Source organism: Megascapheus bottae, chromosome 9 (assembly GCF_031878675.1).
Source record: "Megascapheus bottae isolate mThoBot1 chromosome 9, mThoBot2.hap1, whole genome shotgun sequence".
Taxonomy (NCBI): Eukaryota; Metazoa; Chordata; class Mammalia; order Rodentia; family Geomyidae; genus Megascapheus; species Megascapheus bottae.
The window spans coordinates 35,064,905-35,081,083 of record NC_143517.1 but is presented as its reverse complement, the minus strand read 5'-3'; the positions used below and the strand labels follow the sequence as shown (position 1 = coordinate 35,081,083).

At 32.0% G+C, this 16,179-nt stretch overlaps 1 protein-coding gene across 1 annotated transcript in view; it reads left to right on the top strand.

Moving 5' to 3' along the window:
• Triqk (triple QxxK/R motif containing) overlaps positions 1 to 12,430 on the top strand; it is a 74,932-nt gene extending 62,502 nt beyond the window's left edge. The window contains exons 6-7 of the mRNA XM_090339055.1: positions 4,106 to 4,191; positions 9,391 to 12,430. Coding sequence (XP_090195181.1) covers positions 4,106 to 4,191; positions 9,391 to 9,501 — 197 coding nt within the window. The 3' untranslated portion in view covers positions 9,502 to 12,430. The remainder of the gene's footprint in view (positions 1 to 4,105; positions 4,192 to 9,390) is intronic.
• Positions 12,431 to 16,179: the final 3,749 nt, after the last annotated feature.

Below are 16,179 nucleotides of genomic sequence, written 5' to 3'. Positions count from 1 at the left end.
GTAAGAATGTCCTTAGGATACACTATACATTTATCTCTAAAGCAAGCCTCAATAAATTTAGAAGAATTGAAGGCATATAGTGTTTATTCTCTAACATTTTGGATTGAAATTAGAAATTGCACAAACCAAAATTAAAATAAACATTAACTAGTAATGTTGTAAATAACTGAGATAAAAAATAAGGTAACTACTCTATCAAATGAGAATAATTCATAATATGTCATAAAAGTTACAAGATGCAGTGAGAACACAGTCACATAACCTGGAATTTCATACATGGTAATGACAATATTATAAAGAGTAAAAAGTTAAAATCAATAATGCAGTTGTCTGTGAAGAACTGCTAAAATATGAAGATCAAACTTTAAGTCAAGGTCAACAAAGAAGGAAATATTACCAGAGAAAAATACATCAACAACCAGGAGCTTAGTATAAAAGAGACCAAAACTGTTGTAAAACCTCTAATTAAACAGATAGAGATGAGGAACTTAGAATTACTAACACTAGGAATGACTTTCAAACATAAAATGGACTATGAGATATTATAATGTTCAGTAAGTGTTCCAAGTCATTTAAATAATGTAGCTAAAGCAATATCAAGTGGCAGTAGTATTAATATTGCCAATGAGAATGAGAAAAGGTAAAAATATACACTGGAAATAATGTGTAGACAACCAGTTTGTTAAAGAGTTAAACATAAATTTATTCATTTTACTCATTAGTCCCATTCCTAGTAAAAGGAAACTTATGTTCACACGAAAATGGGCACATTTGTATTCTACTTATACTTTCCAAACAGAAAGCAGCCAAAATACATGTAGGCAAATGAATAAGTAGATAAACTCTGGTTCATTCTTACAATTCAATACTACTTAGCACTAAAGAAGAATGCACTGCTGAATAAATTGAAAAGATTTTATGTTAAAAGTAAGAAAATATTACCACATCAGTGTCTCATTGTTGAAAAGTCAAAACTTATAAATGGATACTTAATTCATGGTTCTAGAGTTGATAATGCGGGAAGTGGTGACTATGTGGTTGTTTGAAAGATAGCGACATTTTTCCTTATCTTACCTATAGTATAGTCCATAAATTAACGAATGCATTTAATTTCATAAAACTGTACAGAGGAAGAACAAAGTAAATTCCTCTCAACGAGAAAATTTTAAAGAATATTACAGAAATCTTCAGGAGGAAGAAAACATAAATCAGTTGAACAGGAATATGGACATGAAGAATAAAGGCTTTGTTACACAGAGTCTTTCCATGCTAGAAAGTTTTACAATCATGTTAGCATAACTATCTGTCTTGAAACAGTAAATATTCAAATGTTGGAAACTTCTTTGGACATGGTGAAAGGTCTAGTTTCAATTGTAATGAATTTAATAGATGCCCCTGTAAATGTTTTCACTTAGTAGAGTAAAAGCACATTTTGTAATATGTATTGTTGGAAATCATAGTCAGCAAAAAGAATATTAAATTAATCATTACAGATGCATGGGTTGGGGAAAGTACCACGTAGTCAATCATTAAATGTCAAATATTATAATTTCAATTTTTCTTTTTGATATAAATCTAAAATATTATTCCTTAAGAGGATAAAGGAGCTGAACTGAAGTACAATGTATCATTTAAGCAACTAATGATTTTATGATACTTGAAATAGAGTGATAAGCTTTCAATTTAACATGAAAATACACTGAAAAGTGTATTTCTGTTTGCTTTGTGGCAAAATGTTGAATAATTGTATAAAGTATTTTTTATTTTCATTTTTATTATTATATTTCATTCTTGGGGGAATGTATAGAAGGGTTACAGTTTCATCAGGTAATGGATACATTACTTCTTTAAAAAAAACATTAATACCCCTTCTTTTCTCCCAGTTTCCCCCACCCCTCCCAATCATCTTGCTTTTCCCCTTCCATTTTCTATTTCAAATAAACAAATACATGTATATATAATATACTAGGTAACAAAGTCAGATACCCTAACAACATGAGATAAACCTTAAAGGGGAGAGAAAAGAAATAGCTTCACATAGTACAGTAAAGACAACAATCACAAAGATAAACTTCTTGCTTCCATATCCTGGAGTTCATTTCTCTTAGCCTTATTCTATATGGCCATATATTCCTAGGTTTTGAGCTATTGTGATCCTCTATGAGGAGAGTCCTAGATGTGTACTAATTATTATAAATTAGGGGAACCATGGAGCCTATGTTTCTTTGGATCTGGCTTTCTTCATTTAATATTATTTGTTTATTTTTTATCCATTGTACTCAGATATTGTAATACAACATTCAGGGGAAAAAAGGACTTTCTTTTTTCAGTTCCTATCTATAAGTCTCAAACATCTTTTCAGATTTTCATTTGAAAATTGTTTTGTAACCCTGAATAAAAGCATTTTATGTATTGTCAACATCCACTATTCTGACCTGTTTATAAATCAGCAGGAATAATGACATGAATAATTTTGACTGTGGCGATAGGAAATTAGAATGAATACTTGTCAAGACTACTGTCAGAAATTTTAAATGTTTCTAGTTTAAAATGAATCTGAGTCATATTTTTATAAATATTACTCATTCCATAATTTAAATTCAGGCAATTTGATATGCATTCATAAAATTAGTTCATTTCTGGGTTATTAAGCTCCATAAAATAATATTTATTGAGCTTCCCTTAGATTTTAGATAGACTGCTATATAACAACATATCTGAGCTGATATTTCTTCCTGTAAAAATTAATAACTTTTCAGCCAGTTTTATACATTTAAGCACAACTGTATCATTCCTCTATTAATCAGTCCATTTGACGCATTTTCTGACAATTCTAATTCTGAAAATTTATGTGGAATTTTAAAGGTACTTTTGGGTCTTTAGCAGATACATTAAGAGCTAAGTTTAGCTGGCCACTAGTGGGTCATACCTATAATCCTAGTTACTTAGGAGGCTGAGATCTGAGGGTCTTGCTTCAAATCCAGCCCAGGCAGGTAAAGTCATGAGACTCTTATCTCCAATTAGCACCAGGAAACTGGAAGTCAGGCTGTGGCTCAAAGTGGTAGGACAGTAGCCTTGAGAAAAACAGCTCAGGGACAACTCTTAGGCCCTGAGTTCAAGTCCCACAATTCACTAAAAAAAAACTAAATTTAATTTCGCATTGTGGATTGGGAGTTTGGCCTAGTGGTAGAGTGCTTGCTTAGCATGCACGAAGACCAGGGTTTGATTCCTTGGTATCACAAACATAGAAAAGTTGGAAGTATACTGTGACTCAAGTGGCAGAGTGCTAGCCTTGAGGAAAAACCCAAGGACAGTGCTCAAGCCCTGAGTTTAAGAAAACCCCAGGAATGGCAATAAATAAATAAATAAATAAATAATTTCACACTGAATTTTTAATGCAGCAACTGCTTTGCTACTTATTTCAGTGTGAGAAAGATGTGAGAAGTAAATTTATGAAGAGTTTTATGTAGAGGAGGCAAATGTGCAGGTAAGTTGAGTTTGGAGAAATAACTGATCTTGAGAGGGAAGGAAGGGAAGCAGAAATAAGTCAAAATAAACTCAAATCTTGAGAAATTATCTGGTCATCTTTTATTTAGTAATTTTTAGGTCCTCTGTTATGTATAAATAAAAGAAAGTTTAATTGCTATTTTTCTAATGAAAACTATCTCAGATATAAATAGGGGTATTTCTCAAATTTGAATATGTACTATATTTACAGTAACAAATTTGCAATTATTGACAAGTTACTATTTAATCATTATGGTAAAATTAGTATTACTAACTAATAAGATTGTACATGTATTAATTTATTTCTGCATATATTTCTATATGCTTCCAAAAGATTTAAATTTCTTAATAAAGTTATTATCTTGTTTTGACAATCATTGCACATCAAATCAAAGATGTTTGTCAAGTCTTCTTGATGAAAAAATAAGTGAGGAGTTGACTTTTGGATGACAGTTTATGGTAATCACAACTGGGAATTACTTTGCAACTTTCTGACCCTGTTTTATTCTGTTTAAACATTCTTTGACATTTCATAGATGACTGTTCCACTTGATTTAGATTTACACATAACTCATTGTTCAAAACCGTTTCTTTCTAGGTAAACAGGATTATAAAAAAACCAAACCTATTTTACGAGCAACCAAATTAAAAGCAGAAGCAAAGAAAACAGCAATAGGCATAAAGGTATATTTCAATTTTTAATAACTGTAACATGATAATGTGTATGCTGTTTCATTATATTAAACTGGGTTGCATGCATGAATGTTCAAAATGTGTTATAACACATCAGAATCTAAGTAGAATGCCAGAATTAAAAGTTGTTAGGGCTTTTTTTTTTTAAGAATTTGTTCCTGGGAAACTTCCTTCTAGCTCTTAGAATTTTCAAGGTCTAAAAATAATGCAGTGTTACCTAAGAAAATCAATTGTTTTTTAACTTTTGCATTATTCTTTTTTAGCTAATAAGTATACTCAAGCATTTCAATGATGTATTTGGCCTTTGGAAAAAAAGGTCTTAATCAATGATTATTATTATCTTCATAGTTGTTTAAATTTATTTGGTTATATATAATTATTAACGCATGTAACTTTACTCCTTGCGTCATTATCAGTAGTATTCTCTGTGATGAAATTCTTATGACACTCCCAAACTTGTCTATTTAGAAAACCAGTGTTGATCTGCTTAAAGGATAAATGCAACCGAGAATGCCCTTAGTGGATAGTAATTCAATGTGCTAACACAGTAAAGTTTAGTAAAGTTACATTTACATTATTATTCAGGTCATTTGTTTTGCCAAGTATTTAAAATTGAATTAACCTAAGTAGAAAAATAAGTTTGACAGTCCTGTTATCAGATATATAAAATAAAAATGATGAAAACATATATTTAAATTTTAAACTGTTAATGGGAGAGTTTGGGTTTATTTGGCAGATGAAAAATCAATTTTTCTAAGTTATAGCTTATAGCAAATGCCAAGGTATTATTACCAAGCTGTAACAGCTGTTGAACTGCCAGATGATATATTTGGTTTTCTTCCAGAATTTGCTATTATGATCACAAAACACTGCCTTCTTTTAGCTGCTGATTGCCCATTTTGATCAAGCATTTCTGTGTGATGTGGTATGTTTTCATAACACAATCTCTTCAGCTAGTGTTCTGTGTCAATTTTTAATGGAAAAAATAATTTTTTTGTTTCAGGCCAGATTAATTTTTATTTTTTTTCTGTTCTTATGCAATTTAATTCATCCTTAAAACATATTTCAGTGGCTTAAATTTTATAAAATGAATGTTTACTTTTTGTTGTATATTTAGTTGCTAGAGAATGACCTCTTATATTGAGTATTTTGATTCTTGCCCTCTAAAGCAATATATAACTTAATTTCATCTGTGGTATTTGTGGTTTGGTTTTTAGAGAAATATTAGTTTTGAATTCTCTTTTGGCATAGTTACATGTGCAGTTGCATATTAAGGTTTGAAAAATAGAGCCAGAGCTTGGGTAGCTCATGTCTGTAATCCTAGGTACTTAGGAGGCAGAGATCTGAGAATTATAATTCAAATCCAGACGAGGCAGTTAGAAAAGTCCCTGGGACTGTTATCTCCAATTAACTATCAAAGGAAGCCAAAAGTGGATCTGTCATTTAAGAGGTACAAAATTAGCCTTGATCAGAAAAAGCTCAGGGTCAGTGCCCAGGTCTTGGGTTGGAAGCCCAGGACCTGCACAAAATATGTAATAAAAGGATTACCAAAACAATGGAGCTCTTGATTCACATTCCACTTTTATACATAGACCCCTTTTTTCCTACTTCTATTCCCTTAAGATATAATTAGTTAATGCTTTTTAAATGAAATTTTTATGAGAAATTTTGTCAAGTATGTATCAGATACGTTCCTAACTTGTTATCAGACCATTGCTTCCTTTTTGTACATTTGTAATAAGCCTGAGGAAAATAAAGACTTTTTCACATTTTTCATTAGCGTGAGTTAGTTGTATTAGGGTTCTCCTCATGTCATGTCTGTATATGCATACAGTGAACCTTGATCAAACTCACCTCATGTGTCATTCTCTCTCATGGCTCTTTCTTTTCTCCCAAAGCTATCTCAACAAGACTTTAAGTAATATTTGCTTAGCCTGAAGATTTATGTGAAGAGCACATTAAGGTGATAGGAAACTTTTTAGAGTCAGAACCATGAAGGTGTTTTACATTTTAAATCTGGCATACTAATTAGTTTGCCCTGTCAAACTTTGATTGCCTTGTCATTTTGGCATAGTATTTTAAATAACGAAGTTTCTTTCAGCAATTGCCATTTAATGCTGTTTAATTTCCCTAGTGAGTGATTTTATCCATACTGATAATGTCACCGAAGCAACTAAGGAGTAATGAATATCAAACATGTTTGACTCTTATCTAAGTTGATACAGAATGACCATAAGATGGTGGTGTTTTTTTTTCCTTTTAACATTTTATCACATATTCTTTTGAATGAGTCACAGTACTGCTCTTCAAGCAGTCTAAAACCATGGAAAATGAGGTCAGGTGCAGGAAAGAACAAAGTGGCAACATTGTGAGTGTGCCTGGAAGCCTCTCTTCCGCTCCTCACTGCAGCTGTGACTTAGTTATGTCTAAGCTGCCACGTTTCTAGAATGTAGGTTATGCCAGTTACCTCAGGCAGGTTATGTCAGTATAGATAGATAGTGCAATAAAAACATTAAACTTTGAACTTAACACATTGTTATCATTTGTTACAAGATCAAGAAGATATTTGTTAGCATTCAACAGTTCTTTCATGTTTGTCAATGGCCCTTCTTCTGTTTTGTGCAGCTTTATTATACATTGTAGAATATCGTCACATTTTTTGTGATAATGATGGATATTCATGTTGAAAATCTTTGCCTAGTTAGCATAATTTCTATAAAGACCATGAAATGTTACTTGAGCTATTATTTGCTAGGAATTAATGTGTTACAATATTGTAGCACCGATGGGAGAAAGATGAGTTAGTTGTGATTGTCCTGGAAAACAAGAGATCATTCCAGAATTAATTACCATATACAATCAACATTAATGCTAACTGAGAAGAGAAACCATAGGCTAGAAATGTGAAGAGTAATGCATTAAAGCCTTTCACCCTAAAGTCTTCTAGTGCTTTTCTGTAAGTCTGTGTTTAGAAATGGAAAATAGTTTGAGGGAACAGCTAATTATTTGGGCATAAGGTATGAATAGTGTTAAAATCTAGAATTGAATTATAAATGAGAAGCTACTTTTATTTTTTGTGTCTTACAAAAATATTATAATTTGTGACAAAATAATACACTGAGTACCACCTAAAATATTTCCACACCTAATTTGCTTGCTATTTAGTTGGCATTCAGTCACAAGATTGCATTTGAGGAATCATAGCATCATTAAAAATTTTTTAGAATGCAAATACCTGTGTTCCAGCATTTAGAAGGAAATGAGTATACATTTGCTAAATAATTTATTTTTCATACTGTACCCTTAAAGGTATAACTTTAACAAGAGACCAAAGATATAAAAATATTAGTTTTACTACTTAAACAAAATGCCAACCAGATCCTGCCTATAATCTCGTCAGATGAAGAACTTGAAGTGTTATATTTGTGCTGTATTTTTATTTCGACTTTGGGATAGAGAAAATGATTTTGCTTGTGTTTTTGTTTGTTTCTTTAAGTTGTACCATTGCTTGAAACCTTCATACGTTCCACTTTTGTAATGTTCATTTCCTCAATAAATGGAAACACTTTGAAGAAAATTACATGATGTTATACCTTCCCAGTGAATCTCATCCTTGTGCCATATATTAACCACATATCATTTAGTTAAATCAGAAATAACTAAAATTTTGTAAATACTCTCCATTTTCTACCCTTAAAATTCTATTTAATGCCTTTGGACATCATGAAAGTGTGTATGATTGTCTAAAGAACAATACAAACAAGTAAAGCAGTGAATTAAGTTGATGTGAAACATGCCTTCAAATTTAGAATAAAAACTTTATTTTTATAGTAAGCCGGGTGAATGGCATGGAGTTGATCAGTTTTGTTGTCCACTCTGTGGAACAGATGGAGTTTACAGTTGTGTGTCACTTGTTTATTACATCCTCTTAAAATTAGTAGCTGTGTAACCAGATGGGTCTGGGAGCACAGCTGTGGATCTAAGAAAATAAATGAAACCTGTCTGGTAGTGCCATGCCCTTTTGAGATGCCAAAGTGTTCCAACTGTAACGAAGAAAAATTCACTTTCACTTGACATTATATTGATATATTACACTTTAAATATCAAGCCCTTCAAAATTGTTGAAACTGAGCTTTTCAACTGCACATATTTAATATTTATTTTCATAGTTTTAATATCTGGGTACATTTAATTATGAAGCCAACCATCTGATGACAATATTTATTTGTTGTGGTGGTGGTCAGGTAAAATTGCATATTGATTATTAATCAAGTTTAATATTTTTAAAGTTTATTAGGTAGCATATGTTAAATTTTTATTCTACACTGTTATGAAATTTATTTTACATGTAAGTGATTTACAAAGCCCCCCGGAAAACAGTGCCAGGTAAGGGGTGTGCTGCACAGTGAGCATCAGAGGAGAATATCAAGTCCTTTAGGATGCTGGACTGGCGCTCTCCATTCTTCATTTCTAGTTAGCTAAATGATACCCTAGTATCAAGAATATTTGTGGTCCTCACACATTTTTTGAAGGTCATATGATTTTTATACTATGTATACAGTGAATGTTTGGTCATTGTCTAAGGCAGTTAACATAATACTTGTGTGATAAATGGTACTATGTGATGCTTCATGATCCTAGTTCACAGTTTTGTTCCCCAGTACATAAAATACAAAACTCAAGCTTTAAAATAATTTTGAATGAGTATCTATTCCAAGACATAATCTATGAAACGAATGATTGTACTCGCTTGCTACCAGTAGAAATGGAATCATAGTATTTCAAGAAAATCTATATGTAAATACCATCACTAATTACAAATGTATTATTGAAGCAGCAAATAAATTTAGAGACATACTCAAGTAGAGAGCACATACATTTGTAAGTACAATCTGCATTGCTTATCTAACATTTTGATATCCAATGTTAAATCAAATTTGAATTTTAGTACCAGGCAAAATTTAAGGTCATAGTACAATTGACTATGTACTTGTTATTATAATGAGTTTTATCCTGTGCAAAATAAGTTACTTATTGGGCCAAAAAAGAGTAAAATAAGATGGATATGACTGTTGGTTTCAAATTACTCATTGTACATTGGGGAGAAATATGGTTATTTTATCTGGTGAGGCAGATAAAAATCAAGTGTTTTCTCATCAATTTCAAGTCGACTTTTTTTTCCCTCTCCAGGAAGTTGGCCTTGTACTTGCAGCAATCCTTGCCCTCCTACTGGCTTTCTACGCTTTCTTTTATCTCAGACTTTCTACAGATGTTGACCTGGAAGTGAATGGAAATGATTAAGCTGAGCATCTATACATTAAAGGAAAATAATTTTATAAAAAGCACCTGTTTGAACCAGTACTTTCTGAAGAAATGACTCTAGACTGTATGGACTATTTTCTTCTGAAATTTTTAGTTTGCAGAAATATCTTTTTTAAATAGTCATGTAAGACATTCCGAAATGAACCCACCTATCCCCATCAGATGCTGCTGGAGACTCAGAAATATTTCTGCCTGGACGAACATTCTGTACATGGCACATTTAGGTAAAATCAATAATAGACACCCTAAATTTTTCAGATGTCCTATCCATCTTACATTGATAACTCCATCAGCTACAGATTACTAAATTGACTTTTCTTCTATGACTCTTGCAGGTATCCTTCACAGAAACAGTACTCAAATCACTTTCTGAGACTAAGAAGGAATAAACATGATGATGTTTAGTTTACCCAGAAACCTCAGGTTCTTTCCAGACATATTTTATGTCATTTGAGAGACTATCTGTACATACATCTTCAGTAATCTTTGTCCTTCCTTGCCAACTGTTCAGTGCACATGTGCTCTGTCAGAAATGGCACCTGGAGGCTCAAAGAGTCACGCATGTCTCTAAAACAGAGTTCCTTTCCTCTTGGGCTATCCAAGCTGATGTAAATAGAAAGTTCAGTTGATCTTGATTTTAATTAACTCATGACTCTATTAATGTAAGCTTGGAATTCTATTTTAATTATGTTGTTCTGGCTGTCTGCAGTATCAGTGTGCCTCTCTAGTTGGGGAGAGATGTAGCAATCTGTCATTTAATTGGGCAGTCTTTTTCACACCCCACAATTAGCAGAAGTCTTACCTCCTTAGAATCATTTTCTTGGATGTCTTCTGAATCTGAACAATGTGAAGTTGTTGCACGTGATTACATTTTGTCTCTTGAGAGTTAATTAGACCAATTGGGTGAAAAATAAACAGTAGAAGAAAATATATGCTTCCTATTATTCTCACATGTACTTTTCTGTTTATATATTTTTATGTATTTTGCATTTGTGGAAATATAATGACTAGTATATGCAATGTTGTATTGGCAATCAACATTTTAATACATTTTCAAAAACATGAACACATAAAGCTCAGAAAATGGGAAAAGATCTACCATCAACAGAGTTGCTAGCCACTGCCTGGTATAAAGATGCATAGAAAAATAGATTCTTTGAAATCTGCATAGAAAATGTTCAATATCATGCGTATATTTGTACAAAATAATAAATTCAGTATTGGAAGTGCTTCTGTACTTTCTGAGAGACAGAAGCTTTGATAAATACTCTAGTAGCATGTGATAGCTTTGTGAGCACAGCTTCTAAAAGGCAAGATCTTCTTTGGTACTTATGCAAAAAAGTTGAATGTGTGATAGTGTAGTGATATGTTCTGTGGAAATCTTTTAAGCAGCATCATTTATTTCCTTAGTACAGAAACAGCCAAAGGTTCCAATATCCTCACATAGTATTCATGCCAAACATCTGCGGGCAAAATTTAGCCAGTGTTATTTGCTAGATTTCTTCCTCTTGAACTCACAAACTGGAGACACAGAACAAGACTTCGTACACACTCACCACAGTGGACCAATCCAAGTGGCATTTTTAGGAAAGGTTGCAGCATTTTATGCCATGTGGTATGTCTGTTCGCGAAGTAGAAGGCAAGGGAATATCCAAGCTGGCATTTTGGATATGATGGGCCTTTTACTTTCCCGAGTGACATGCCACATGTCAAGAAATACTGCTTTTCCTCCACTCTTACCACATTTACGTGAACAAGTTTCATTGACTTATTTCCATCCCATATGGTGTTAAAAAGAGTCACATTAAATAAAGGTTATTTCTGGTTTTCAGTGATAATTTAAATGAGAGGATACATAAAAGTTGTTTATTAGTTACCTATCCAAATTAGCAGAAGTCATGGTATTTAAAATAAATTTTTTACTATTAGAAATGTTTGAAAATTCATCATTGTAGGAAAAACTAAACCATTCTGCCATACTCACAGGGTGTTCTTTGGGGGGAAAAATATTGTTTCCTAGAGCAATAAATATTATTCTAAATGTAGCATAATTTTAGGCAAGCTTCATTGCCTAGTATATTGGCATCTAGAGTCTATGCATACAGTGGATTGATTTGTGGTTACCTGGAGTTTGAGTTCTGTAAGTAGCAGGTAAAGTGAGATAGTATGTATTTATACAATACTGTTTTCGTGAAACAGATTTCACCAACTCACATTAACTGGGAAGCAGCCAGTCTCTTGAACAGCAATCCCAGATTGAAAGTCTGGTTTGACAGTTTGAAGAGAAAGGTGATACCGTCCTGTTATTTCAGATAATATATTTTAAATAGTGAGTGGTGTTTGAAATACGTATCAGACTGGCATCAGACACAAAATTTAGACCTGGCTAGTTCCCATGTAATAATTTACTGCTTAGAGTAATTCAGAAGAATAAATAAAAATATATTTAATGACTTTTCAGAATATTCAAATATATTCATATACTCTGCAGAATAAATTTTCAACTGATTTAGGAGACCTAAAATATAACCTTTGGAATAATGTGAATGAAGTATGAAGGGTTGCTGGTTTTTATTTTGCATGTAAGTTTCAACTAGGGGAAATAATACATAAATATGTTTCCATTTAAGAAAGGATATTGCAAAAACATAATCTCTTGTATTCCTTCTTAAAGAACCTGCTTTATTAGAAGCATAGGGTCGGCTGTTGTTTTAAGGTGCAAAGTACATCTAGAGTTTCTCCTTTTGACTTTTCATAAAGACAAAAGAAATGCTTTTAGCCTTATTGACAATTGTAAAATCCTATGGAATATGTGAAATCCTCACTCGGTTTTGTCATTCCAGTAGTGTATTAATTTTCACTTAAATTTAAGTGCATGTTAAAATGAAAGTCTTTCAGTGTTTATAGAATCTGGTACAAAATTGTGTATATAGTATATGGTCAAATATGTTTTATTTAATAAAATCTGTATCACCAAAATGGATCAAATCTTAGCATGTGGCATTTATAATCCTTGAATGTTTGGGGATATAAACTTTCATCTTAATTATGAAGATTAAGACAACTAAAATCACAGTTAGAATAAAACTGAAACTTTGGTCTTTTTGAAAAAAATCAGGTATGCACATTTATTAAAAACTCATACTATTTGAATTAAATTCAACAAATAAAAACAAAACTTTCACCCCAAATAAAAACAAAACTAATTTTTATTGTGATATCTATATGATACTAGAGAACTCAGTCAACAGATCGAATTGTACTGCCTCATAAACTTGTAGAAATTAAATGTATTCTATTTGACAAATTTCAAACATGACACTGTTGTGCCAGAGACTACCTAAGATAATTCTGTATTCTGTCCTTAGCAGCAAGTAGTCTCTTTTACACTTACCTGAGGCTTCTTTGGGGAGATTCCTACTTCTCCCTTAACAGCCGGCCTTCTTTCAGTGCAGCATGGATAAAATAATATTTGCTAGTTTTATTGCACTGATGCCATATCTAGCAACAGTACAACTTACAGTGAAAAGAAAAAAATGAAAAATAAAGTAGAAAAAGAAATGGCAGCGGATGAATTCAGTTCTTACAAAAACATTCTTACCATTTTGTTCAGGTTTTAACTGTTAGGTTAAGCATAGTGGGAACTTGAAGAGTCATGTAGAACTATACTAGTATAGAAATATCCATAGTGGATCAGTAAGTTGTTTAGAACAATTATATTGCTGTCGTATTCACCACCGTGCCTCCTTGTTACATATTTTTTTAATCCCTAGCAACAGATACAAGATCTTTATTTCAAGAAAAAAAATACTTTGCATGCCAGAAGAATCTTTGATGACAGACCCCCCTCCTATTCTTCATTTTTAAAACAACAACCAAATTGGTGGGGAGGCAGCCAAAAATTTGAGGTACCAATGCTTCAGGAACAGATGTCGCACCATTATTTTTTAGCTCGTTTAGATGAATAAACATGTTAAACTGTGAAGTATTACATTTTAGATTTTTTCATTAAAAAAAGAGACAATCTGTTTACTGTCCTAATTGAGACAACAATCCTTGTGGTTGCCAGTTTTGGCAGTCATAACAATGAACTATAAATATTTGGACCAATCAAGTAAATGGTGACTATAAAGGCTATAGCATGTGTAAAGTTCTGTTTTCACGGGCACCCATCTTAGTACGGCTTTTTTTTTCTGACTTCTTCAAATACAATTGTTTGTGTGAAACTGAAGTTTCATGGTAAGCTCAAAAGAAATTGATTTCAATATCTAATTTCTTTCTAGTTTATCGTCCGTTTAAGTGTTCAACTAGCCATCTACTTGTAACAAATTGCTTGTGCAATTGCTCTGTTGGATGTGACACTCAGGCCTTCACTGGATCCGTTCTCTATGTGTCCTAGGTTAGCACAAAATTCAAAGGTTTGTTATTTTAGGGATTGTTGGGATTACAAAAATTAGACACGTTTTAAATGTGTTACATTGTAGCAATTAGGTTTTAATGTGCGATTTCATAGAAAGACAGCTTTAAATAAAATGTGTTTTGCAAGGGTCATGAGGAGGTCATAATCTTGATGCCTGTATGCATGCTTTACCTGAAATATCAGTGTGGGAGAATTGGTTGACCAAAACAAATGTTATTTATAAGCAGTCCCAAATATTTGTGGTTCAGACAGCATTCATCTAGGCATCTTCATCCTCTTTCTCCAGTCTTCACATTCTAGCCATCTGTCACTTCTTAGTTCTAGTGGTCTCTAACATCCCCTCTGCAGTTTCGGAACCTCACTTCTCCTTCAATGGGAGATCATACTCTTGTACTTCACTGTGCAAGCACTGAGTTTTACTGTCTTTGCCCTCATTTATCATCATTGATCTTCATTTTTTTCCTCTTCTTGCTAAACTTTAATTTTATCATTAACCATGTCCATTGTACAGAGTAGTGAGAAGCATATAATGAACACATTTATCTCTTAGGTTTCAGAAGAGATAAATATACATAATATGTAATAAGCTTATATAAATATGCATTTATATTTATAAATATATAAATTATATTTATATGTATTTGTATAAATGTATATATATTTACATTTAGTGTTATATAAATTATATTTAGAAATATATTCTATATATTATATATTATATCTCATATACACATTTATAAACATAATTATAATAAATATGTAAATATATATGTGTATATGTGAGTATTGTTCTAAAGAGTTCACCATTCTGAAAACCTGCAAATACACATTGAGTTCAATATTATATTGTAGATGTTTAATTCACTTTTCCCTAATTTCACTAATGGCATGACAACTTTCAGCTGTCTCAAATTTTCACTTTATCACTTAAGCTAAGAACATTCTCTGCTCTTTTTATGTTGAGAGTATTACTATAACTTTTTCTTCACTTTTGGGATAACATTTACTTTTTTACAGAGCCATATTTTCACCAAGTTAGAGGCAAGAATATACTCAGCAAATGTTTGACTGAGAGTCTCCACATTCACTGATCTGTGTTAAACCTTTGTTATGTGAAAAATTATTTATTTGTTGTTGTATTGGCAGTGCTTGGTCAAAATCTTGTGAAATAAATTTGTGAATAGGCAATATAAGAGTTCTACTTTTATTAAATTTCCACTTTTTAAATGTACTCTAGATTTGAAAGCATCTTACATATAAATAATCAATATAACTCTAACTGGCAAGAATGTTGGCTTTTTGCTAGACTGTTGACTTAATGCATATTAATGTGAAACTATTTTGTAACTAATGGAATGTTATTGGTTAATATCATCTAAAATCAAGTCAATATTCAAATGTTTCTACTTCCAAATGTCTGTGACAGAATTTGAGTATATGACTATTTCTTTTATTCTATATCAAACTTTGTTTTTTCATGCTGATAATTTACAGATTGTTTATAACATTTGGGTCTTTTTCTAATCTATTTCTTATAACTTCTATGAACTACATGTTTATATGAGTTCTGGAAAATTTGTTCTTTTGTAGTTGTGGTTATTTTAATGCTGAGAATATTCATTAGTTCTTAATGTGATTTTCTTATTTGGGTTACTGAGATTTAACAGTGTGTCTTTGTGCTAGTAACATGATTCCCTGCAAAATAAGGGTTTTTTTTGTTGGTTGGTTTCTTTGTTTTTTGACCACTCCTGGGGCTTGAACTCAGGGTCTGAGCACTGTTCTTGGGCTTTCTCAAGGCTAGAGCTTTACCACTGGAGCCACAGCACCACTTCCAGGTATTCCTATGTATGTGGTACTGAGGAATCAACCAGGGTTTTCATTCATACTAGCAAGCAGTCTACCACTAGGCCAAATTCCCGGTCCCCAAATAAGGTTTTCTGTACAGTGTTTTAAAATTCATTCATAATTTATTCTTATATATGCAAATCAGATATTGACAAAATACCAACTTATTCACATTCCTTCAGCATTAAATTATAAGCAAAATAATATAATAATTATTGAGGCAATGTTAATTCATCTTTATGGAGCACTATATAATTCTGTACTATATGCAAATTTTAGTGAAATCAGGGTAAAAATCACTTTCATGTTCTCAAACATCACTTTGTGATTTTTTTTCTTTTTCTTTCTATCGTACTAATAACCATTCTACTGTGACAAAGAAACTTAGAACT